The 24,689-nt window shown below is 50.5% G+C and overlaps 1 protein-coding gene across 1 annotated transcript; it reads left to right on the top strand.

Annotated features, from left to right (window-relative positions):
- The first annotated feature begins 6,808 nt into the window (after window positions 1-6,808).
- Window positions 6,809-23,743, top strand: LOC134412412 (mothers against decapentaplegic homolog 4-like). The gene is made up of 12 exons (XM_063146327.1): window positions 6,809-6,913; window positions 8,488-8,742; window positions 16,042-16,216; window positions 17,692-17,712; window positions 18,090-18,299; window positions 18,880-19,020; window positions 19,120-19,278; window positions 19,652-19,705; window positions 20,040-20,223; window positions 20,466-20,634; window positions 22,513-22,651; window positions 23,019-23,743. Exons 2-12 carry the CDS (start codon window positions 8,506-8,508, stop codon window positions 23,228-23,230), a joined length of 1,701 nt encoding a protein of 566 aa, XP_063002397.1. The 5' UTR covers window positions 6,809-6,913; window positions 8,488-8,505; the 3' UTR covers window positions 23,231-23,743.
- Window positions 23,744-24,689: the final 946 nt, after the last annotated feature.

Below are 24,689 nucleotides of genomic sequence, written 5' to 3'. Positions count from 1 at the left end.
TAAAAAGAAGCCTCAACAGACGAAGAAGAAACTAGACTGGTTGCAGCCCACCTTAACAATTTAAAACAAATGCCCCATTTTGGTGGGTTTCATAACTGAAAGTGCTTAGAGCTAAGCGTTGGGGTGTCTCTTAGTATCACAACTTCATTAAACGTCTTGTCTTGCTTGTTTCTAGCGTTTGAAAGGGATAATGCCGACTTGTACATAGGTCAACATTAGCCAAGCCAACGGGCTCTCTAAATGTACCTCTAGCATTTAGAACTTTGCCAACTACAAAGCTGAAAATTGAAATTGGGATGCTATTAATACCTGATAGTTGGCATTTGAGGTGGTCTTGTAGGAATGCAAACTGGTTAACCTGGTCAAATCCTCAACTCTCCTGTTTTACAAGAGGGCCAGCAAAGGACCTGTAGGGACACTTAATTCTTCTTTAGGCTAGAAAGTGTCTTGTCTGCCGCCCTGCTTAGGGATACTGTGTTCCACCGGTGCTCCTATACACTCTTCTTTTCTGCTCCGTTGGAAGGAACTACCAAGATGGTATATGGGTAGCAGAGATGTTGGTTGCAGCAAAAGCCGGTGTCTTGTGGCACTTTAAAAGATAACTTATATGTATGATAGACTATGACTTCCTCTGATGGGAGTGCTGCTCTAAGTTGCTCCCTTGGTGTGTCAAATCCTCTGCTGAACTATTTCTGATGAAAGGGGTAGGGGGGAGGAACAAATCCTCATAGAGGGTTACCCTTGGGTGAATGTCCCACTAGCTGAGAGCAAAGCAAAGATGGAGAGAACCAGAGCCGCTGCACTCTAAGGACAGGCAGTTTGCAAGAGGTGCAAGGACCTGTTTTGAGTGGGGGCATGTTACGAAAGCAACGGGCTGTAAAGGTAGATGTGGCCCCACTACTATGGCTACTAAAAGTGTAGCGCTGTTGAATTCATCACCGTTAAGGCGTAGAGCATTACATTTGGATGTACTCTAGGGTTGGGGAAACGTGGCCTAGAAATTGAACTGCAAGTCCATCATCCCAGGTCATTGGTCATGTTGGCTGGGCCTTAAGAGAAGAGATTAAAAGGTCTGGGGGTGCCAGGCTGGGTAAGAGACCGAAATCTTTGGCTTAAAGGCAGACTGATGACCTCCTCTGGAACATAAGCAAAAGAAAAGGTAGGTACTGGGAGGGAAGATGGAGAGAACTGGTAGAGTGCCAGGCTTAAAATGGGGTAATTTGGTTCAAATACCCTCCAAAAAAGCGCTTTTGGAGTCATTTTGAACCAGCTGCAGACATATATGGATAAATATATGTAGGGGGCAACTATAAATCCCACCGTGGGACAAAAATATAGCTGCTGTCAGTCTATCTACCTAGGTAATGTAATACTGCACTTTGTACATGCTCGGAGTTGCCCCTTCATCCCGCTTTTTGCTCCAGCCTCTACCGTCCTGCCTCCCCCTACAGGAAGAAAGCGGTGGCAAAGCCTGGCCTGTACCACCTTGGCTTGCGAGAAGAGGGGGGGTTGTTGAAAGTTTAAATCCTCTCCCAACGAGCGAATAGCCAGTCGAGGTTAGGGCTCGTGGGGAGCCCTTCTCCTGACGTGCTATCTTTCTGCGCGCAGAGACTTTCACAAGCAGGGAGAAGCTTTCGACGTGCAAATTCCCGCACGCCCCCCTGCTTTATAAGCGAAAGTGGTACAGGCCAAGAGCAGGGTTGCGCGGGGAGAGAGAGAGAGAGAGACGCTGGACGGGCTCGCCGGTTTTTAATTGAGCGGATAGGCTCCGCCCCGCTCCCCGACCTCCGATGGACCTGGGGCGTCGATTGGCCGGCATCTGCGGCGCCGCCTGTGCCCGCGCTTCCCATTGGCTGCCTGCCTTGTGCGCGCCGCTCCTTTTGTTATTGTAAGCGAGCAAGTTCCCAAAGCCGAGCAGTTTTTACGACTCGTTTAATGAGGAGAAAGAAAGGGACGGGGCCTGCTCGGCACGGAGGGCCCAAGCAGCGCCTGCAGGGGTGAGTACCCTAAGAAACCCCGTTTTGCTCCCCCCTCCCCCAATTGGGCGCAGTCAGGCGCCCCAAATTCTCCCCTCCCCCCCCTTTTAAAGCCATCCCAATTGCTGACCACATCTTGTGAAGGTGAGTTCCATAGTTTAACTCTTTGCTGTGTGAGGGAATACTTCCTTTGCCCCGTCCCGAATCTCCCACCAATCCGTTTCATGGGATCACCCCGTATTATGAGAGAAGGCGAAAAATGTCGCGCTCTCCACTTGTCTTGTCGTGTCAGTAAATTGTGATTAAGACAAGACTTGCACCTAGCTACCTACCTGGCGAAAGAACCTTCTCTTTTTACCTTATCCTAAACTAGATGTATAGCAGGCAGAACCCACACGCCCACAACCTCCCTATGCCCAGAATTCGTTTTCCCCTGCTCAGCCCAGGGATGAGTTCCTCCACAATGGCATATCTCCCTGCAACAGTCTGCCAAGTGGATAAAATGTACAGGCAGCCCTAGACACCAAGTCTGGGTCCCCTCGAAACATATTTATTCCCCTACTCCCAGCTCAATTCTCTCTCTTTTTCTCTCATTCCTTTATTCCCTGTAAATTAACTTAGATCCCAGTCAAGTTGTTGTGCTTAAATTAAAAAAAAAAAAGTCCCTGCAAATAGAAAGCTAACACGTCAGGAAAAAGACTAAGCTGAACACTTTTTCCCTGACGTCGTAACTTTCCATGTGCAGGGAGCCTAAGGCTGCGATCTTAAACACACAAAGGAATAATGAACGCCCTACAAGTAAACAACCATAGGATTACACTATTAATCATGAAACTCTGCCAAATTTGCATATATTTTCTTAATATATTCGGGCTGTCGGAGTAATGCAAAACCTTAACCACTGGAACTCTGCCTTATACTCCTCCTTTGGGCTTCTGAGATTTCTTCAGATATTACCCACATGCATCGAAGCCTTCATAAGGACTAGAAACATGTGGGGTTTTTTTCCAAACCAAAAAATACCCCAAGAAACGTTTCTATGCACATTTTAAAACGGAACGATTGCAATGGAAGTGGCAGGGCGCATGACATATCACGAATACTAGAAATTGGAGATTTTTTTCTTTGTTGGAGGGCAGAGGGATGGGTTTCCAGAAAACAGTTGCACAGAGGAAGACGGGATGTTGGTTGTCCCAGGATCGCCAGAGATTTAATGCTCTCCCTCCCCTGTTGTTGTGTCTGCTGAACCGCCAAGGATTTTCCCAGTGCGCTGTGCCTGCCGTCGCGCCAGCCGGTGACTCAGAGGTGGGCCGGCTCAACCGCTGGGATAACAATAACAGCAGCTTTTGGACCCAGAGGACTGCATCCTCGCAGCTGCGCGGGCATTTGTAGCCCTGCACAATGGCACAAAGCGTTTCGGGCTGTATTATTATAATTTGTAAAAACACACACACACACACCTTTTTTTCCAAAGATTGTAGGCGCAGCTTGGAGTTTCTCCAAACTTCTGCGAGACAGGTAAAGAAAGACAAGGGTGCAGCTAGGTAATTTTAGACACTGGACGTAGGATGCAATCCTATGCAAGGTTAGACAGATCTCCCAGCATTCCCCAACCGGCCATGCTAGCTGAGGAATGCTGCCAGTCACAGCACTTTCCCCCCCGCCCCGCCCCCCCGGCTGTTGAAACATGCATAGGGTTGTGCCCGCAGATCCCGTCACAGCCAACCCAAACGGAGGACTGACCCACCCACACCCAGTGGAGGCACAGTGGAAGGAGACGCAGTGTGGTTCAGCGTTGTTCATGCCCTCCAGATGTTTTGGGGTGTCAGCTCCCCAGTATTCCTGACCGTTGGCATATGAGTTTATTTTATTTATGTATTTATTTATTACATTTATATACCGCCCCACAGCCGAAGCTCTCTGGGCGGTTCACAACAGTTAAAACAGTAAACGTTAAAAAGTATACAAAATTTAAAAACCATCAGGAACATAAAAAACAACAGTATGAAAACAACAGTATAAAAACAAGAGTTGAAATCCAGAACATAGAATCATAGAATAGCTGAGTTGGAAGGGGCCCACAAGGCCATCGAGTCCAACCCCCTGCTCAATGCAGGAATCCACCCTAAAGCATCCCTGACAGATGGTTGTCCAGCTGCCTCTTGAAGGCCTCTAGTGTGGGAGAGCCCACAACCTCCCTAGGTCACTGGTTCCATTGTCGTACTGCTCTAACAGTCAGGAAGTTTTTCCTGATGTCCAGCTGGAATCTTTCTTCATAGAATCATAGAATAGCAGAGTTGGAAGGGACCTACAAGGCCATCGAGTCCAACCCCCTGCTCAATGCAGGAATCCACCCTAAAGCATCCCTGACAGATGCTTGTCCAGCTGCCTCTTGAAGGCCTCTAGTGTGGGAAAGCCCACAACCTCCCTAGGTCAGTGATTCCACTGTCACACTGCTCTAACAGTCAGGAAGTTTTTCCTGATGTCCAGCTGAAATCTGGCTTCAGGCTGGGTTAGAGTGTCAGGCTAGGAGTGGAGAGACCTGGGTTCGAATTCTCCCCCCTTCAGCTCTGAAGCTCACTGGCAGTGTGGCTTTGAGCCGGAGTCACTTACATCTCTTGGCCTAAACACCCTTGCAGGGTTGCTGTGAGGATAAAAATCTAGGTGGGGAAGGAGGGAAGGAAGAATTGAGCCGTGAATTGCCCCAAGGTGAAGATAGGTATTGCTTCTGTGGATAGATGTTTACAGCACATGTCAAACTTTAATTAATTTATCTTACATGGCACCTTAGTATTTTATTTTATTTTATTTTATTTATTTATTGCATTTGTATACCACCCCATAGCCGAAGCTCTCTGGGCGGTTCACATAAGATAAAACACTTAAAAACAATATACAAAACAATAGTACATCCCTAACACACAATTTGGGAACTGTTAGTATGGACTGGGTGATCCAATTAAAGTTCCCACTCCACTCTGACCTGACAGGCCCAAATTCAACAGGCCCAAATTCCTCCCGCCCACCCTGGCCTGGAAATACAGTAACGTGAACTGAAGAGATGCGCTTGTGAAATACAAGTGCTCACCCCTGACTTCCTGGACAGAGCTGTTGGGCCTCGGGAGTGCGCCGCAGGGCAGTAATCTCACTGGTGCAGCTTCCCCCCCCCCCCCAGCGACGTCGGGGAAGGAGAACTGTCACCAAGGTGCGTGTGATGAAATCAGAATCCATCTGTGTCTCGTGGGCTCGCTGGTCTTTAATAAAGCTCAGGAGAAGGGGAGCAGTGGTGCGGTTAGATTGAATGAAACTCCGGATTGAATGATCTGTGGATTGCTTCACTTTGAATTGGGGCAAGTCTGCTCATTTGGATGCCTGGTGGGGGTGGGAGTGGGGTTTCTGCTTATTCTACCAAATCAGGGCCCCGGGCATTTGCCCCAGAGTCCTACCCTAACGGCGCCACTAGGGAAGAGATTTACTGAGCATTGATGGAGGGACGGGATTCTGGACCACTGATGAGTTGCTACTGTGTTTGTTGCTGTCGCTAATTGCGTTTCTAGGCCGCCTCTCTGTAACCAACTCAGAGGGTTGACAAAAATATGCATCTTCTCCAAATTCTTATCTTATTCCCCCCCCCCCCCAAGTCCTTCTCCTCACATTCCGGAAGAGCAGTTTAAAAACAAAACAATGCAAAAAAAAAAACCCCAATAACCTAGAAATATGGGGTGCTGGAGCAAATCTCTGAGCTGGCTGTGCTTTTAGCTGTTTGAATTGTTTTAAGTTTTGTATATTTCAAATTGGTATGCTGCATTTTATCTGATGAATTGTTGTGAAGGAATCCGAGAGCTTTGGCTATTGGGCAATACAGAAATGAAACGAAATGTTGTTGTTGTTATTGTTGTTATTATTATTATTATTATTATTAATAATAATAATAATTAGAAGTCAGTATCCTTGGCAAAGCCTGGTGTTTTGATCTAGAAGAACTGCCACGAGCAAGAAAAGAGAGATGGTGATGATGATAATTAATAATAAATTAATAGTTAATAATAAATTAATAAATAAATAACATAGATTCTTAGAATAGTAGAGTTGGAAGGGTCCTATAAGGCCATCCAGTCCAACCCCCTGCTCAATGCAGGAATCCGCCCTAAAGCGTCCCTGGCATGTTGGACTAGGACTCAGGAGATCTGAGTTCTGGTTCCCGCTTGACCAAGAAGATCACCGGGTGACTTTGAGCCAGTCACTGACTCAGCTCAACCTACCTCACAGGGTGGTTGTGAGGATAAAAAGAAGAGGAAGAGGACCATGTAAGGAAGAGGAGAAAAGGTGGGACATAAATATAATAAAAACGTGGGCTTAACCTAAATCAGTTTGTTCCCCTTCCAGAGCAATGCAGAATTATGAATAATAATTTTGCTGCCCGTTTCTGGCAAGGAAGCAGAGCCTAGTGGTTAAAGGTTAGCGGAGAGAAAACCCAAGGCGGGGAAGGGGGATGCACGGAGCGCCTTCTGCACTGGGGTGGGGTGTCCAGGAGTCCCCGCAAAGGAAATAAAAATGAAGGGGGGGGACGATGACCCATGGCTGATGTTCAGCTGTTGCTCTGACCCTGCAGGGAGAGTTTCCTATTTTTCTTCACTCTCTCTCTCTCTCTCTCTCCCCCACCCCAGGCGATGCGGTTGACAGCATAACTAGCAGGCAGCAGCCGTGGCGGCTGGGATTGTCTGGCTGGCTGGTGTTTAGTCTGTGCGTCCTCTTCCTCCTCCTCCTCCGTCCTCCACTCCAGTTGCACAAGGAAAAGGAGGGGGGAGCAAGCCACGGATGGGCGTCCCGCCACCTTAAGGAGGCGATGCGTGCTCCACCGTGTTAAGGAGAGCATGTGCGCGCACACACCCCGTCGCCACCGTCTCCGCACCCCAAAGAGGGAAGGCCGGTAGCAGGTGAGCCGTGGGGTTGCACTGGGGGTGGCGTGGGCTTTGGACCGTCCCGTTCCCCCCCTTGCCGGCCCCACTTCCCTTCCCATCAGACGTCACCCATTCCCCCTCGGGCAAGACTTGCGTGTGCGTGCAGAGTTCCTCTCCAGCTCAAGGTCCCTCCACTCTTCCTGCCCCAGAACTTTCTCGAACAAGATTCGCCACCGTTTCCCAGCACTAGATGGGCCGGGGGTGAGGATGTGATTTCATCTTGCACCCGGAGAGAGAACCCAGGAGTCCTGGTTCCCCTCCCTCAAAACCCTCCTTCTCTGTGTCCTCCTTACCTTCTTCACACTCTGCTCTAACTGCTAAAGAATCCTCTCTTTGGGGACGTGGGAGGAGTCCTGCTCACGCCGGCCCCAAATTAGTAGATAACTGTTTCCCTCCCCACCCCCCCACCCGTCATTACAACCAGGAAAAAGACCCTTGTTCTCACTTTACGCTCTCTTTGCATCAGCCTCTAACCACTAGGCCCTGCTTCCATTCCAGAGCTGGCTAGAAGCCCTCATTTGTCTCTCCTGCGTCCTGGCTTCGTTTTTTTTTTTTTTTTTTTTTACTAAGTTTTAACATGAAGATTAAAAACTCAGAAAACCTGGCTATTGATCCTCGCTTCTCTCTCTTTCCCCCAGCAAGATCAAACCAGTCAATATCCGCCCGTTTCTGTCTGGTATTAAAGACCAGAGAATCCATTCGACTTGCCCATTTTCTCGTCTTTCCCTGCTAGGCTGCGGGGAGGGCAAACGTTTGGCCGCCGGGGGCCGCAGGGGCTGATGAGTGGTGGTTCTGGGGCCGCACATCCATGTGCCACATGTGCACAAAAGCAGTCGCCCCGCTCCAGTGCGCTGAGATCACGCCCCGTAGCCCTACCGCTGCTAATCAGTTAGGCAAAAAAAGGCTCATGTTTTGCATTGCGCACTTGACAGCCTAGGAACACAACTGCCAGGGTGTGTGGGGACGACTCAGCCTGGCGCACCCGTTACCCCGGCGCAATCATGTTCCCGACAGCCGGCCGTACATCCCTGCTTTCTCTCTTCTGGGGTGGGGGGGCATCCAGGTGCCTTCAGCAGGCCGCACGAAAAACACAGCTTATCCGTACCTGTGCTACGCATCACACCCCCCTGCCAAAGTGACAGAGAAAAAAAAATCCAGGTGTCAGCCCTTCGGACCCACACATTTACCACCACTGTCTTTTTCTTCTTGTGGGGTGGAGACGGTGACCGTTTCCCCTATCTGCCCCACCCACCTGTTCTCCCTACCCCACTCTTTCCTGTGATCTCGGCTTCTCACTTAATCTTTCCTGGGTGGGCCTCGCCCGCAGCAGCAGCAGCCTTTCCCCAAAGGACCTCAATTTCCTTTTCTGTTCAAAATTGCCGGGCAAGTGACTAGTCCTCATTGGTCCCGTCAAAGGCGTGCCGGGAAGCGTGGGGGGGGCCGAAACCTCTGAGCCCCTTTACGAGACCGTCTTCGTGTACCTGGCTACTGTCTCCGTTTGTGGGGGAAGGCTGATAGCGCTGTGCTTGGCTTCTCCCCCCCTCCCCCAGGGAAGTCCGGCTCTCGCCATGTCCCTGAACCAGCCCAGCAGCAGCGACGCCTGCCTGAGCATTGTCCACAGCCTGATGTGCCACCGGCAGGGCGGCGAGAATGAGTCGTTCGCCAAACGGGCCATCGAGAGCTTGGTGAAGAAGCTGAAGGAGAAGAAGGACGAGTTGGACTCGCTCATCACGGCCATCACCACCAACGGCGCCCATCCCAGCAAATGCGTCACTATTCAGCGGACCCTCGATGGCCGCCTGCAGGTAAGCAGCGGGGCGAGAGGAGGCAGCAGCCGTCCCGTCGGGGATCTCCCAGCCCGTGACCGTCTCGATTCTCAATGTCCCCCCACACACACACACCCTGGCTCGTCCCCCGTTCATTCGTTAACTATTCCGCTTACTTCCTTGATTACGTTTCTCTACCGCCCAACAGCCGATGCTCTCGGCAATTATACCCGTAAAAGTACGAGGCCCCGAAATGCAGGCAGCGATATGTGGTGCGGCACAGAGAAGTGCAGAACGACGACATGATTTTCCCCACAAAAAAAATCATAACTGAATGGAAGCGAGCAGCCGTGCCAAAGTATTAGTTGCAGCACCAGGCATAAAACAAGGTGGAAAACTAGAGAGAGCACAATGTAGGTGCCGGGCGAGCCTCTCTGGGAAGCTCGTTCCGCATCCAGGGTGCCACAGCAGAAAAGGCCCTGTTCTCGGTAGACGACCGCATCACTTCTTTTGGCAGTGCGTCTGGAGAAGGACCATGTTTTTGTCTGTTCCGGGCTTGATCCCTCTGTTGAGTTGGTGGTGGAGTGGTTAGAGCAGGGGTCTGGAACCATAGGCCCAGGGATCGAATCCAGCCTTCCATAGGGTCTGGCCCAGCCCTTTGGGATTCCCCAGAAGGCCTTCCCCTCCAACCACCAATTGTATTCCATGCGCCAAGTGGGGCGCGCCTCAATGTCTAGGAGCCTTCAACCATAGATTTATTTTATTGATTACCTTTCTATCCTGCCTTTCTTCCCTCAAGGAACTCAAGGTGGCTCCATGGGATGCCCAGGCGGTCTCCCCTCCAAGCACTAACCAGCCCCAAACCTGCTTAACTTCAGCAAGTTAAGGCCTCTTGTGCCTTCAGAGTGTCCTCTGGGACCTTGGATATCACGGATCGGGGTACAAAATACCAGGCCACGCCTTTTTACCCTGACCACCAACCGTTGGGGGTTTCCCCCCAGCATTTGTGGAGTTCCCCCCCCCCCCCTTGTTCTAAAAGGCTGAAATGACGTTCCTAAGGCTTAGTTACTGGCAGTGACAGCTTTAAGTTAAACTATCTATCTATCTATCTATTTATTTATTTATTTATTTATTACATTTCTGTACCGCCCAATAGGCGGAGCTCTCTGGGCGGTTCACAAAAATTAAAAACATTCAAAGTATAAAACAACAGTATAAAACCATAATATAAAATACCATATAAAAGCTCAACCAGATCAAAACAGCGGCAATGCAAAATTACAAATTTGAAACACCAAGTTAAAATTTATTTACAGACTGTTAAAATGCTGGGAGAATAAAAAGGTCTTCACCTGGTGTCTAAAGGCATATAATGTAGGTGCCAAGCGAACCTCCTTAGGGAGCTCATTCCACAGCCGGGGTGCCACAGCAGAGAAGGCCCTGCTCCTGGTAGCCACCTGCCTCACTTCCTTTGGCAGGGGCTCATGGAGAAGGACCCCTGAAGATGACCTTAGGGTCCAGGCAGGTACATATGGGAGGAGGCATTCCTTCAGATTGCGTGGCCCCAAGCCGTTTAGGGCTTTAAATGTTAATACAAGCACTTTGAATCGGGCCCGGACCTGGACTGGCAGCCAATGAAGCTGGAAAAGGACTGGCATAATGTGATCTCGTCGGCCAGTCCCTGTTAGTAAGCGTGCTGCCCTGTTTTGTACCAGCTGAAGCTTCCGGACCGTTTTCAAAGGCAACGCCACGTATAACGCATTGCCGTAATCCAAACGAGAGGTTATCAGAGCATGGATCACTGATAACTGTAGCTAGGCTATCACTGTCCAGATAAGGGCGCAGTTGGTATATCAGCCTAAGCTGATAAAAGGTGCTCTTTGCCACTGAGTTCACCTGTGCCTCAAGTGACAGTTCTGGATCCAAGAGCACCCCCAAACTACGGACCCGATCCTTTAGGGAGAGTGCAACCCCGTCCAGGACAGGGCAAACATCACCTCGCCAGACAGGTGATATGCTGGTAGTTTTAATATTTAGCCCCGCCCCGTTTGCCTTTGGCCCCACCCACTGCTGGAATAGTTCCCGCCTCACCCCCGGAGCTTCTCCCAAATGGAGTTCGCCCCTCTGCCTGACAGGCTTTCTGCAGCCCTCAGTGGCCGTGTTGGTCTGAGACCCAGGTTCAAATCCTCCACTTGGCGGTGAAGTTCACCGGGCGGAGTGACTCTCCACCCGGCCTTACAGGGTTGTTGTGAGGACTTAGACCTGGTTACAGGACCGAATCAGCCTTGGGACTGATGGGCATTGGAGGCACTCCAATACAGTAGTTCCCATCCTACCGGCGGGGCCAATTTCGGAGAGTAACGTTGGGTGACCATTCCTCACCCCCTTTTCAACCGAGCTAAAGGGTTACGCAGAGCAGGCCTAATAATGCTTGCTATAGCAAGAATTTTATTTATTTATTTATTACATTTTTATACCGCCCAATAGCCGAAGCTCTCTGGGCGGTTCACAAAAATTAAAAACCATCATAAAACAACCAACAGGTTAAAAGCACAATTACATTTTCCATCCACCCTGGCCTGCCCCGACCTAGGGCTGACGCCGGGACGTCTTGCCACCGCCTCCACCGTTTGCTGCATTGTGGGACATCACTGGGGGGGGCCCTCTCACGCTTGGGGGGCACTAACCCCGGCCCCGAAGTCCGACCCTAGCTGCCCCTCTGTCATTCCAGCGGCGCCTTATTCGAAGCGAAAGAGAAAGATGAATCCCTCCCAAAGGCCTGGAAATACCGGAACGGGGAGGGTGCGTGCGTGTCCTGCGCTGTTATTTTTTTTTATAACTGCCCCCCTTCCGCCCCCGCCTCCCCCCCCCAACAGCATCTGGTTGATGAAGCAGCTCTAGGTTTTGAGGTCAAGATTTTGAGGTCATTAACCCCATTACCTTTTTAAAAAAAGAAGAAAAAGTCTCCACTAATCATTTCTTTTCTCTCTTCTCCCCCTGCCCCCCCCCCCCGGATGAGTCACTGTCTGGTTCTTGAAGCCGGGGGAAGAAGGAGGGGGGGCTTGTTATGTCTGGATTCCGTGGCAGCCAAAAGCCTTAGGGGGGAAATGAGTGCAACCTCTGTGTGCCATGCAACACACACACACACACACACACACCGCTCCCCATATACCCAGGGAAGGGAGGAAGGAGGGGGGGGAACGACAGTGCTGTCAGCCTTCTTGCCCACCCAACCCCCCCCCCCCTGGTGGAGAAAGGGGTTGGATTCCTTCATCCTTAGGGGTGGGGTGCGGCACACTCCCCAGACCCGTTTCCAGCCTTTGGGGGGGGGGCAGGAGTGGCCGCAGAGGAAGGGGGTGCTGAGCGCCTGGCAATTCCGGGTCTGGGAAGAAGCGGGGGGGGGGCAGTTCCGTTCTTTGCAGATATTTTTCCACCCATTGCCTGGGTGTGTTCTTTGTGGACAGTTGCAGGAATTAGGGGCAGATGTATGTGTGTGCAGGGGGGGGGGGCGCGGGCAGGGCCTTCTGCCGCCAAGTGTCAGGACATGTGAGGGGTGGATACGAGGTTGGGAACCAGGGCCCACTTCCCCCTTAGTTACCACCATCAAAATGTTCTCCTTTGCTTTAGGGGCTTTTTAGAAGAGTCTAAACGCCGCCGTCCCCTTCATTCTTTCTCTCTTTGTTTCCCTTCCTTCTTTCCTCTCTCTCTTTTCTGTCTTTCTTTCCTTTTCTCTCTTTCTGTTCCTTTATTTCCTTTTCTTTCTCTCTGTTCCTTCCTTTCTTTTCTTTCTTCTCTCTTTTCTTTCTTTCCTTTCCTTTCTTTCTCTCTCTCTTTTCCTTTTCTTTCCTTTCCCTTTCTTTTCCTTTCTTTCCTCTCTCTCTTCTTTCTTTCCTTTTCTCTCTTTCCGCTCCTTTCTTTTCTTTCTCTCTGTTCCTTCCTTTCTCTTTTTTCCTCTCTCTTTTCTTTCTTTCCTTTCTTCTCTCTCTCTCTCTCTTTTCCTTTCCTTTTCCTTTTTTATTTTCTTTCCTTTCCTCTCTCTCTCTTTCCTTTCTTTCCTCTCTCTCTTTTCCTTTCTTTCTTTTCTCTCCATGCCCCCCTCTCTCCCTTCCTTCCTTCCTTCAGCCCCAGCCAGTGCTCTCATTTTAAACCTCTTTCTTCTTAAACCTGTTCTGGCTATGCAAACAAGTAGCGCCCAACCCCAAATTCTTTGTTCTTTGGAATCTTTCTGCCACGATCATCAGTTCTGAACATCTCGAACCCTCCACAGAAACACCATGAGAGAATGAGATGGGGAGGGGTTTTTCCAGCACTGTCAGTCCCAAATTTCCATTGTTGGTGTTATTCAGTAGTTCCCCACATTTTTCGTATTTTAAAGTATTATTATTATTATTATTATTATTATTATTATTATTATTATTATTATTATTCTTCAACAACCACAGACCTTTCCTTGTTCTGTATTTCTTCGATTCTAAGACGCACTTTTCTCCCCATATAAACTTCTCTAAAAATGGGGTGCGTCTTAGAATTGCAGGTGCGTTTATTATTTCTTAGAATCAAAGCTTTTTTTTCTGTTGGTGGTACTGAAATTAGTGTGTGTCTTACAATCGATGGCGTCTTAGAATCGAAGAAATATATATGTATATTTATTTTTACAGTGTCATGAGCTGTGCAACCAAACTCATGTCAACACCAATATTACAACGTCTGAGCAAACCCTAAACCATCTGGAGAGAAATTAAAGAGGGAGACAATGGGGAAAGGGGAATCCTCCAACAAATATATTACCCTAATTCTTCAATTCTAAGACGCACTTTTCCCCCCATATAAACATCTCTAAAAACGGAGCGCGTCTTAGAATCGCGGCTGCATTTATTATTTCTTAGAATCGAAGCTTTTTTCCTGTTGGTGGTGCTGAAATTAGCGTGCGTCTTACAATCGATGGCGTCTTAGAATCGAAGAAATACGGTATTCTTTTGTTTTGGTTTTTCACTCCCTTCTTTGCTAGCCGTTCTGGCTAGGACTACAACTCCCATCTTTCTGCATGCTGGCTGGGGATGCTGGGAGTTGCAGTCCGACACATCCGGGTTGGCGAAGGCTGCCATTGCCAAAAATTAGCCAGAAACAAGTGAAACAGCACATCAGAGCTGCAATCCTATACCTGCTTGCCCCACTGAGCTGAATTATTATAGGATTGGGCTATAAAACACTCCTAGCTGGGAAGCTGAACACAAGGGAAGGTCTGATGTCACCCTGCGGCTATTCCCACAACTCCCTGAGCCACCCTCAGTGGTTGAGGGTGGGTTGTTCTGAACCGTGGGTTGTTTGTTGAACCGCCTCCTCGCACTTGCGCACCCAGGATTTCCCCGGGTTGTAGAGAACTGAACCCTGCCGCCCCGTCTCCCTGCTCCTTGTGTTGCTTTTGCTGCAACCGGAACAATTGACAAAGTTGTGTTTTTAATATTGGATTTTAAAAGGGGATTTTAACATTTATATGTGAAACGCTTGGGGGGATTTTATTATATTTACTGGTATGTAAATATCATGAATGAATGAATGAATGAATGAATAACTCCTCACTTTTCCCCCTCTTGTTGTTGACATGAGTTTGTTTGCATAAGAAGCAAAAACGTGTGAAAGCCGCGTGTTCTTTTAACACACTGTTCTTGCACAATTTTGTTACTTATGCAAACAAACTCATGTCAACTTCTTCTTCTTCTTCTTCTTCTTCTTCTTCTTCTTCTTCTTCTTCTTATTATTATTATTATTATTATTATTATCATCTGTCACAGTTTATGTGTGATCAGAGGACTTAAGGACACGCTTATTTGTTAGCAATGTTTATATACTGCTTCTCCTTTGAAACAAATCCTGAAGCAGTTTACAAAAGGATAAAAACAGGCAGCAGCAACAACCAAAGGCTGGTACCAAGATTGCTCATGGCTGGGGCGGGGGGCGGGATGGGGGGAGCCAAAGCAAACAGGCATGTTTGCAGCGAAACACGTTAGCATGGAAGCCTGACGTAACACAGAGGGGAGGTTGTTCCACATGGCAGGGGCCACTGCAGAGAAGGCCCTGCTGTGTCAGAGCAAATTCCTCTCTAGTCATAGAAACATGGAATAGTAGAGTTGGAAGAGGCCTATGAGGCCATCGAGTCCAACCCCCTGCTCAGTGCAGGAATCCACCTAAAGCATCCCTGACAGATGGTTCTCCAGCTGCCTCATGAAGGCCTCTAGTGTGGGAGAGCCCACAACCTCCCTAGGTAACTGCTTCCATTGTCGTACTGCTCTAACAGTCAGGAAGTTTTTCCTGATGTCCAGCTGGAATCTTTCTTCATAGAATCATAGAATAGCAGAGTTGGAAGGGGCGTACAAGGTCATCAAGTCCAACCCCCTGCTCAATGCAGGAATCCACCCTAAAGCATCCCCGACAGATGCTTGTCCAGCTGCCTCTTGAAGGCCTCTAGCATGGGAGAGCCCACAACCTCCCTAAGTAACTGATTCCATTGTCGCACTGCTCTAACACTCAGGAAGTTTTTCCTAATGTCCAGCTGGAATCTGGCTTCCTTTAACTTGAGCCCGTTATTCCACGTCCTGCAATCTGGGAGGATCGAGAAGAGATCCTGGCCCTCCTCTGTGTGACAACCTTTTAAGTATTTGAAGAGTGCTATCATGTCTCCCCTCAATCTTCTCTTCTCCAGGCTAAACATGCCCAGTTCTTTCAGTCTCTCTTCATAGGGCTTTGTTTCCAGACCCCTGATCATCCTGGTTACCCTCCTCTGAACACGCTCCAGCTTGTCTGCATCCTTCTTGAATTGTGGAGCCCAGAACTGGACGCAATCCTCTAGAGGAGGCCTAACCAGTACCTTGTGCAATGTTTTATTATGATTTTATTAGAATGTAAGCCTATGCGGCAGGGTCTTGGTTATTTATTGTTTTACTCTGTACAGCACCATGTACATTGATGGTGCTATATAAATAAATAAATCATAATAATAATAATAATGCAGCCCAAAATAGCATTTGCCTTTCTTGCTGCCATATCGCACTGTTGCCTCATGTTCAGCTTGCGATCTACAACCATTCCGAGATCCTTCTCGTTTGTAGTATTGCTGAGCCAAGTATCCCCCATCTTGTAACTGTGCCTTTGGTTTCCATTTCCTCGATGTAGAACTGGGCATTTCTCCCTATGAAATTTCATTCTGTTGCTATCTAAAGATGCGTTGCACCCCTGCCCATCTGAGGCCTTCATTGCCATGGTCCGTTTGTTACGTCCCCTCCACCCGCGGTTTTTTGCTAACCTCATTCTCGGCTGTCTTTCTCCCCTCTCCCACGACAGGTGGCCGGGCGCAAAGGTTTCCCGCACGTCATCTACGCCCGCCTCTGGCGCTGGCCCGACCTGCACAAGAATGAACTCAAGCACGTCAAGTTCTGTCAGTTTGCCTTCGACCTCAAATACGACAGCGTCTGCGTCAACCCCTACCACTACGAGCGGGTAGTGTCGCCGGGCATCGGTGAGGTGGGGAGGGTGGGGTTCGTTGAGAGCAAATAACACTCTGCGCATGCTTAGAGGCGAGTGGACCGTAAAAAACAACAACAGCCCCTTTCTTTTCTGAGGGAGAACGTGGTCTGCGCACACTCGGAGGCCGTTTGATGGCAAGCGTGTTTCCGAAACTTGTTTTAATTTCACTGGCGGAGAGTTTATTTTTATGTGACTTTTTTTCAGGAAATTCCGACCGTACGTTTTTGGGGCCCTTACCCAGGCAGAGACACTGGGGAAGATAGCAGTAGGCAGGAGGTTAACGGATGGGATGTGGAGTCTGTTTATTATTTTATTTATTTATTTATCATACTTATACCCCGCTCCTCAGCCAAAAAAGGCTCTCAGAGCGGCTTACACTTAGCAAAAAAGACAGTCCCTGCCCTCAGGTTTACAGTCTAATAAAGACATGACACACAAGGAACAGGAGTTCAGGAGGGAGGGAGGGAGGAGAGAGAGAGAGTCCGACAGGAGCAGGCCATGATGTTTCTTCTGCCTGCTCCTGTCCCCTTGCTCTTTCTTCTAAAAATATGGAACGCTTCACGAATTTGCGTGTCATAACTCTGGCGCCTAATTGAAATCATGGCCGGCCCTACCATGAGGCAGAATGGGGTAGCCACCTGGTGTCATGAAAAGGGAGCAAATTGTTAGTGGTTAATTTAGCATTGTATGTTTACGTGAGTTAACCAAATTAACTTGGTTGGGTTTAGGTATTTGGCCAGACGGCCGCAGGGTAGACCCCGTTTGCTGCTCCGCCTCAGGCAGCAAAAATGTTTAGGAGCGTTTGGAAGAAAATCTGTTTCCCTGGGGCCCGGAGCGATTCCTCAGAGCTTCGAATATTCCTGGGGGCCGATGCAACGTTTTCTTTTAAGCTTAACTGCACAGACTGGAGGCAATTTTCCTCCAGGAAGGAGGGAAATCGTGAGGGGACACAAGAGTTTGTTAATTAATTGTAACTGAAGAGGGACGACTGATTTGGGATGATGTTAAAGATTTTAAAAAATAAATTTATTTGAGATGATCTGGATGAGAAGTTAAGAACATCAGAAGAGCCCTGCTGGGTCAGACCAAGGGTCCACCTAGTCCAGCACTCTGTTCACACAGGGGCCGACCAGCTGTCGACCAGGGACCCACAAGCAGAACAGGAGTGCAACAGCACCCATGTTCCCCAGCAACTGGTGCACACGGGCTTACGGCCTGGAATACTGGCTTTGGCCCCTGTGGAATTTCAATAAATCGTAGCAATTCTTTCTAAATGTGCAGATAGATAGAAATTAGCAAGGGCAAATTTTGGGCAGGCTTGTGTCCCATGAGCTGGGCCCTCCGAGACTTTTAAACGCCTGTATCCTAAAGGTATCTAGCACGTCAGTGGTCTTTGCGAGGAGGAAAAAAACCATAGCTCAGAGGACGTCTAACATACCCAGGCTTTTTTTTCTCTCCCCCTTACAGGCCTGAATATTCAGAATACAGGTGAGCGATGATCCTGTGTGCGTGGGTGACGTTATGCTAGAGCTTTCCCCCATCGGAGGCAGTATACCTCAGACATAGCAGCTAACCGGGACATCTGGGAGAGGCTGTCACCCGACTGTGGGCTCTCGGGAGGCCATCGAGTTGTCCCCCGTGGGAAGCAGGGTGGAACTTGGGGCCCTTGCTCTGGATTTGGATGGCACAGTAGATCTCCCTTGTTCAAGGGCAGTGTACCTCTGGACCCCGGAGGCTGGGAGCATGGCAGATTTTGCCTTTGGGACGAGCCATGCTAAATTGGATGGATCCTTGGCTCGGTCCGGCAGGCTTCTTCCCACATTTTCTGGGTCTGAACCGCGTGACCTTTCCTTCCCTCCCTGCAGCGCCTCCCACCCGGCTCGTGAAAGAGGAATTCGTTCCGGACTGCATCCAGATGGAGCTCCCGGCTCCTCCGCCAGCTGACCGCCCGGGGCCGGTGATCAAGGCCAACCATCCCCCGGCAGAGCCGTATCAACCGATCTCGCCCCTGCAGCTACCGGAGCCGTCGCACCCGTCAGCCGGCATCTATCCTGCACTGCCCTTATCTCCCCCAGGTAAGATATTTTGTGGGGGAGAATGGAGAAGGGAGGTGTAAACAGAAGACAAAAGAACAGCCACCCCACCCCATCCCACCCAAAATCATTTATCGATTCGCTTCGGAGCGTTTACTTCCCGCTTTTCGGAGCGAAGTGGATCTTGCTGTGCTGGCAGGATCATGACAGAGGTGATCTGGTCCCAAACTGTTCCCAAACTTTCAGCCTGAAGGCCAAATCCCCTTTTCAGCTAAGCTCTCTGGGCGGGGCCTAAGGCAAAAGGGGGCGGGGCCTCCCCGGGAACCTCGCAGGGTCAGATTAGGACCCCAAGGTGGCTGGATGCGGTGCAAAATTGGCCCACTAGCATCCAGGTGACACCGTTTGCAGCAGCAGACGTTTCCAAACTGTCTTCAAGGGCTGCCCCGGGTACAGTCTATTACAGTAGCCCAGCTTGGAGGTCACTAATGAATGGGGAACAGAGGACAGGTTGGGTGTTCCTGACCACTGCTGTCACCTGTGCCTCTCCAGACAACTCCTGGAGTGCAATGTCCCTGTGATGGTGATTTCAAATCAGCCTTCCTCTTCTTTCTCTCTCTCCTAGGCCCTCCTGGGGGGGCCCTACTCCCCCTCCTGCACGGCGAGGGTCTCCTTCAGATCTCCAGTCCCTCTCACCCCCCGACCCCTTCCCCGGCTCCCCCGGGGCCCCAGCAAAATGGCTGCACCCCCAAACTTCCCTATCCAAGTAAGTATTGGGGCGGTGTCACCAGGAACGTTGCAGGTTCAAATTCAGCTCACCTGACCCATTTGACTTTTTGTCTCTTCCTTCCTGGCGCTTTGCAAGATCCGGCAAGCAGCTGGCCGGGGAGCAACAATGCCACGAGCTACGGCCCTGGTGGAAGGGGGCAGCAGCAACCCACCCCTCCCCCCCTCCCCACCCCCCAGCAGCAACAGAACGGGCGGAGTCACCCGCAGCCTCCTCTCCATCACCCAAACCATTATTGTACGTCCCTGGCGATGCAAAATGGGTGGGGGGGGAGAGAGGCGGGCGGTGCTTAATTTCTAAAGCGGAGGGCTTGGCACATAATCCCGCTTTTTGCGACGGGAAGCAATGCATGCATTATAATAATAATAATAATGTGTTGAATGTGTTGCTAACTGGGGCTGATGGGATCTGTAGTCAAACACATCCGGAGGAGCGTCAAGTTGGGGAAGTGTGGGGCAGGGAATATCCGTGCAGCAGGATGCCTGGGTTCCAAACTCAGTTCTGGAAAGGGAGTGAGGACTAGTGGTTGGAGGGGACATGGCCAGAAATCTGGTTCTGCCGCTGTGTCCCTAAGATCCTCACCCAGCCCTGTTTTGCCTTTGCTGTGTAGGGCCTGCTCACCACAGCTCGCCTCCCTACCAGCAGCCGGTCTCCAGCCACCCCGGTAAGTGACAACCATTCCCTTACTTTCCCTCTCTCGCTTGCCCTCATTTTCCCTCTCTCTCTTGCCCTCACTTTCCCTCCCTTGCTTTCTCTCGCTTTCCCTCCCTCGCTTGCCCTCACTTTCCCTCCCTCGCTTGCCTTCGCTTCCCTCTCTCGCTTCCCTCCCTCGCCCTCCCTTGTCCTCCCTCGCTTGCCCTCACTTTCCCTCCCTCGCTTGCCTTCGCTTCCCTCTCTCGCTTCCCTCCCTCGCCCTCCCTTGTCCTCCCTCGCTTGCCCTCACTTGCCCTCCCGTTTCCACAACCGGCCCTGGATGTCGACCTCTCTGCTCCCGGCAGGCCCAGAGTTCTGGTGCTCGATCGCCTACTTCGAGATGGACGTGCAGGTGGGCGAGATCTTCAAGGTCCCCGCCAGCTGCTCCGTGGTCACCGTGGACGGCTACGTGGATCCTTCCGGAGGTGACCGCTTCTGCCTGGGGCAGCTGTCCAACGTGCACCGTACCGATGCCAGCGAGCGGGCCAGGTGAGTGTGCGGTGGGGAAAGAGAGAAAGAGAGAGAACACTTTCCATGGAACCAGCCGGGGAAACTTTCTTCATAGCCCAGAGATAACATCTTTCAGCTAAAGCATGCCGGTGTTTTTTGCCCCGCCCACCTCTGGAATGCAGCCCCCGAGACGGAATCCGGCCCTCCGGCGGAAAGAGGCTCGGCACCCCCGCATTGCGGGGCCAATCCCTTGCGGTGAGCCGGGCCCTCCTGTCTTCCAGGTTGCACATCGGGAAAGGGGTGGAGCTGCAGTGCCGAGGCGAAGGGGATGTGTGGATGCGATGCCTGAGCGACCATGCTGTCTTCGTGCAGAGCTACTACCTGGACCGGGAGGCCGGACGCGCTCCAGGGGATGCTGTGCATAAGATCTACCCTGGCGCTTATATCAAGGTGAGAGGGGGGAGCCCTTGGGCAAACTTTGAAGGGAAAGTTCCCCCGTCCCGGAAGCAACTCACCCCAAATCGAAACCGGCCAGCAGGGCCGTCTTGTCCAGCGGCAGGGCTGAGCAGTCCACACGGTTTTGAAAACCAGAGCGTTCCACAAGAAGAGAGCGCGTTATTATTATTATTTATTTATTTATATAGCACCATCAGTGTACACCAGCCTTCCTCAACCTGGGGCGCTCCAGATGTGTTGGACTACAACTCCCAGAATGCCCCAGCCAGCATTCTGGGAGATGCAGTCCAACACATCTGGAGCGCCCCAGATTGAGGAAGGCTGGTGTACATGGTGCTGTACAGAGTAAATCAATAAAATAGCAAGACCCTGCCGCGTAGGCTTACATTCTAATAGAATCATAATAAAACAATAAGAAGGGGAAGAGAATGCACCAAACAGGCACAGGGTAGAGTAAAACTAACAGTATAAAAGTCAGATCAAAATCAAGTTTTAAAAGCTTTAGAAAAAAGAAAAGTTTTTAGCTGAGCTTTAAAAGCTGCGATTGAACTTGTAGTTCTCAAATGTCCTGGAAGAGCGTTCCAGGCGTAAGGGGCAGCGGAAGAAAATGGACGAAGCCGAGCAAGGGAAGGAGAGACCCTTGGGCAGGTGAGAAACATGGCATCAGAGGAGCGAAGAGCACGAGCGGGGCAATAGTGTGAGATGAGAGAGGAAGGATAGGAAGGAGCTAGACCGTGAAAAGCTTTGTAGGTCAACAGGAGAAGTTTATATTGGATTCTGAGGTGAATTGGAAGCCAATGAAGCGATTTCAGAAGTGGAGTAACATGGTCAGAGCAGCGAGCCAAGAAGATGATCTTAGCAGCAGAGTGGTGAACAGAAACCAACGAACTGATGTGAGACGAAGGAAGGCCAGTGAGAAGAAGGTTGCAGTAGTCCAACCGAGAAATAACCAATGCATGAACAGAAGAGACAGACAAAAATGATCGAATCCTGGCACTATTATACAAGAAAAACCGACAGGATTTAGCTACTGCCTCAATATGAGGTGTAAAGGAGAGCGAGGAGAAATGCTGCCAGTCAGTGCTGACCGTACTGGGTTAGATAGACCAAAGGTCCTGCTCAGGATGAGCTAGCTTTTTAGGTTTCTATGTAGGGACTCTGGAGACAAACGCCTGCACAGCAGGCAGCACCAAAAGAAAAGATCTGAAGAAGTGAGCCAAGTTGCGCATTCCGCTATCATCAAAGAGGTTTTTCAGGTTTGGTAAAGCTTCAGAAACTTGGATTACCTGTTTGGCCAGAGACAACAACAGGACAAAAAAAATGGGTGTGCATCCTATAGACTTTAGGCACATGATGATGATGATGATGATGATGATGATGATGCAGAGTACAAAATTTAAAAACACACAAAATAATTCCCACTCCAATAAATGGTCAATAAAAACAAACCCACATTCAGAAGGTAGGACAGTTCAGAATAGCAGATAATCCAAGCGCACGAGAGTAGGTTTAAAAGTCACACATGAAAAGGCTGTTTAAAAGATGCCTTAAAAACCAGCATTGTGGAAGCCTGGAGGGAGGAGACTTTGGCACCAACACTGAGAAGGCCCTGCCTCTTTCACTGGCCTGTCTAGCCTATTGACAGGATGGCAAGCGGAGCCTCCACATGTAATGCTAGTTGTTGGTCAGGTATCATGCTACCTACAAGAGTCTGGGGTGGGGGGGAAACCCTCTCTTTCTTTCTCCAGCCTCAGATATCATTTATAAATTGAATGGGTAATGTTTCTGGGCATCCACAGAGGGGTTCCTCTAACTGCGGCTTGGCTGTGGCCACGTTGAAGGATCCCTCACCCCTTCCTTCTTGCCATCCAGGTTTTTGACCTGCGCCAATGCCACCGTCAGATGCACCAGCAAGCGGCCACGGCACAGGCAGCAGCTGCGGCGCAGGCAGCAGCAGTGTCGGGGAACATCCCCGGGCCTGGCTCGGTGGGAGGCATTGCTCCAGCTGTTGGTAAGTATCAAGAGGGAGTTGACATGTCCCAGCTAAGGTATAATAGTGGAAAGGGGGAAACGTTCTATTCAGTGCTGGGCCATGCAGCAACAAATTCTGCCTCCGGGCTACGTTCGGAACTCTGCCTCTGGGCTACGTTCGGAACTCTGCTTCCGGTCTTTGAACTTTGCCTCCAGGCTCCGTGCCAAGCTCAGAGGCTCTCTCAAATTTATAATTTAGTGCTCTCCGGGCCAGAGCACTGGCTTTTCTTTTTTGTTTGTTCAACCGCCCCCTGTTCAAATGAAGTGTGTGTGATGTGGGGGTGGGGGGGATGTCCAGTAGCCGAGAATTTCTCTCTTCCCCCACGCTGCCGTTGTGTCTTGCCTAGGCCTCTCGGCGGCAGCCGGCATTGGCGTCGATGACCTCCGGCGGCTCTGCATCCTCCGGCTCAGCTTTGTCAAGGGCTGGGGGCCGGACTACCCCCGCCAGAGCATCAAGCACACCCCCTGCTGGATCGAAGTGCACTTGCACCGGGCCCTCCAGCTGCTGGACGAGGTCCTCCACACCATGCCCCTGGCCGACCCGGGCCCCGTCAACTAGGCCTTCCTCGACGGGGATGCGCGGGAGACGTCGGTTCCCATCATCCAGCAGGCTTTGTGGCTGTGGCATCGCGGCGGGGGGCCATGCTGCGATGCGGACGTTGATCCCCCCCCCCCAGCCAATAAACGGGCTGGGGAGGGTAAGGATGGATTCCTGGAGTCGCCGAAGGGACCAAGACTGGAATTGGCCATTGGCTCCAGCCCTTTGAGGTCGTCCCGGGACCCACTCTATCCCAGCACCAGCGGCGGAATGAACGGTTTTAGAAGAGGGCCGGGTTTTTTTAACTACCTTTCCGTGTTGCTCCTGCAATCCACGTGCAGGTGTGCTAAGCGGCTGAGATGGCTGGTGGGGAACGTCGCACACGTCAACGCGCCCAGCCTCATCCGAAAACCCTCGTCCTGAGCGACTGGCTTAGATCTCTTCTTCCGCTTTCACTCCAGACCCCAAAGCTAGGACAGCAACGTTTCATCCAGTGCTGGCTGCAGGTTTTGGGGAGGCCCTAGCGCAAGACGCCCTCAATGGGCCCCCTCTGTGAGTCTGCCTTCTCACCCCAATTCTCACCAGCTGCTCCTCCTCTTGACCACCATTGCTTGCTTGAGAGACAGAGAGGCAGTAAGCCGGTGTGCATTAGTTGCTGGGGAACATGGGTGGGAGGGTGCTGTTGCACCATGTCCTGCTTGTTCATCCCTGGCCTATGGCTGGTCGGCCACTATGTGAACAGACGGCTGGACTAGACGGACCCTTGGTCTGATCCCGCAGGACACTTCTTACGTTCTTAACCAGTGAGCAAGTAGGCCATGAAGCCTGCGTCTCCTTTGTCTCACGACCACCGTGGTCTGGGCCAGAGCGAGACGCAGGTGAACAAGCAGGTTTCAGTGATGAAGAGAAGGAAGAACGCCGGGGTGTGTGTGTCTTGTCAATCCCCCCCACCCATTGGGGTGTGGGCCGTCGGCACAGGCCCAACCACGCTGGCCCCAATTTAACTGAACAATCGGCTTGATCGGTTGCTTAAAAGCCCCTTTCACGGAGCGGAAAGGTGTCGGGCCGCTAATTCGTGTTGGTTTTGAAGTTTAAAACAACGAAAGGGCAAAGTTCTTCTCAAAACCCTGCGTGGCGAGCGCCTGCCTTCGAAGAGGGAACTCTGCCGTTACGCACAACGGCACGCCTCTTCTCAAAGGTTGCGCTACTGCCACAAGACGTGCACGGTCGCCCCAAAACGTAGAAAGTACGCTTCTTGCTTCAGAACACCGGGTTGTTGTTTTTTTTAAAAAAAAAAACATGCAAATGAATGCAAATTTAAATCGAGAGGTTTTAATCTATTCCAGCTCATGGGATTATAAATGCTTTAACGGGGTTGCAGCCCTATCGAAAACCAAATAATTGAAAATACCAAAAAAAATAAAAAAAAATAGAAGAAGAACACTTCCCAAAGAGTCCATAACTACCCACAAACAACTCA

This window comes from Elgaria multicarinata, chromosome 21 (assembly GCF_023053635.1).
Source record: "Elgaria multicarinata webbii isolate HBS135686 ecotype San Diego chromosome 21, rElgMul1.1.pri, whole genome shotgun sequence".
Lineage (NCBI taxonomy): Eukaryota > Metazoa > Chordata > Lepidosauria > Squamata > Anguidae > Elgaria > Elgaria multicarinata.
This window is presented reverse-complemented; position numbering and strand designations above follow the sequence as displayed.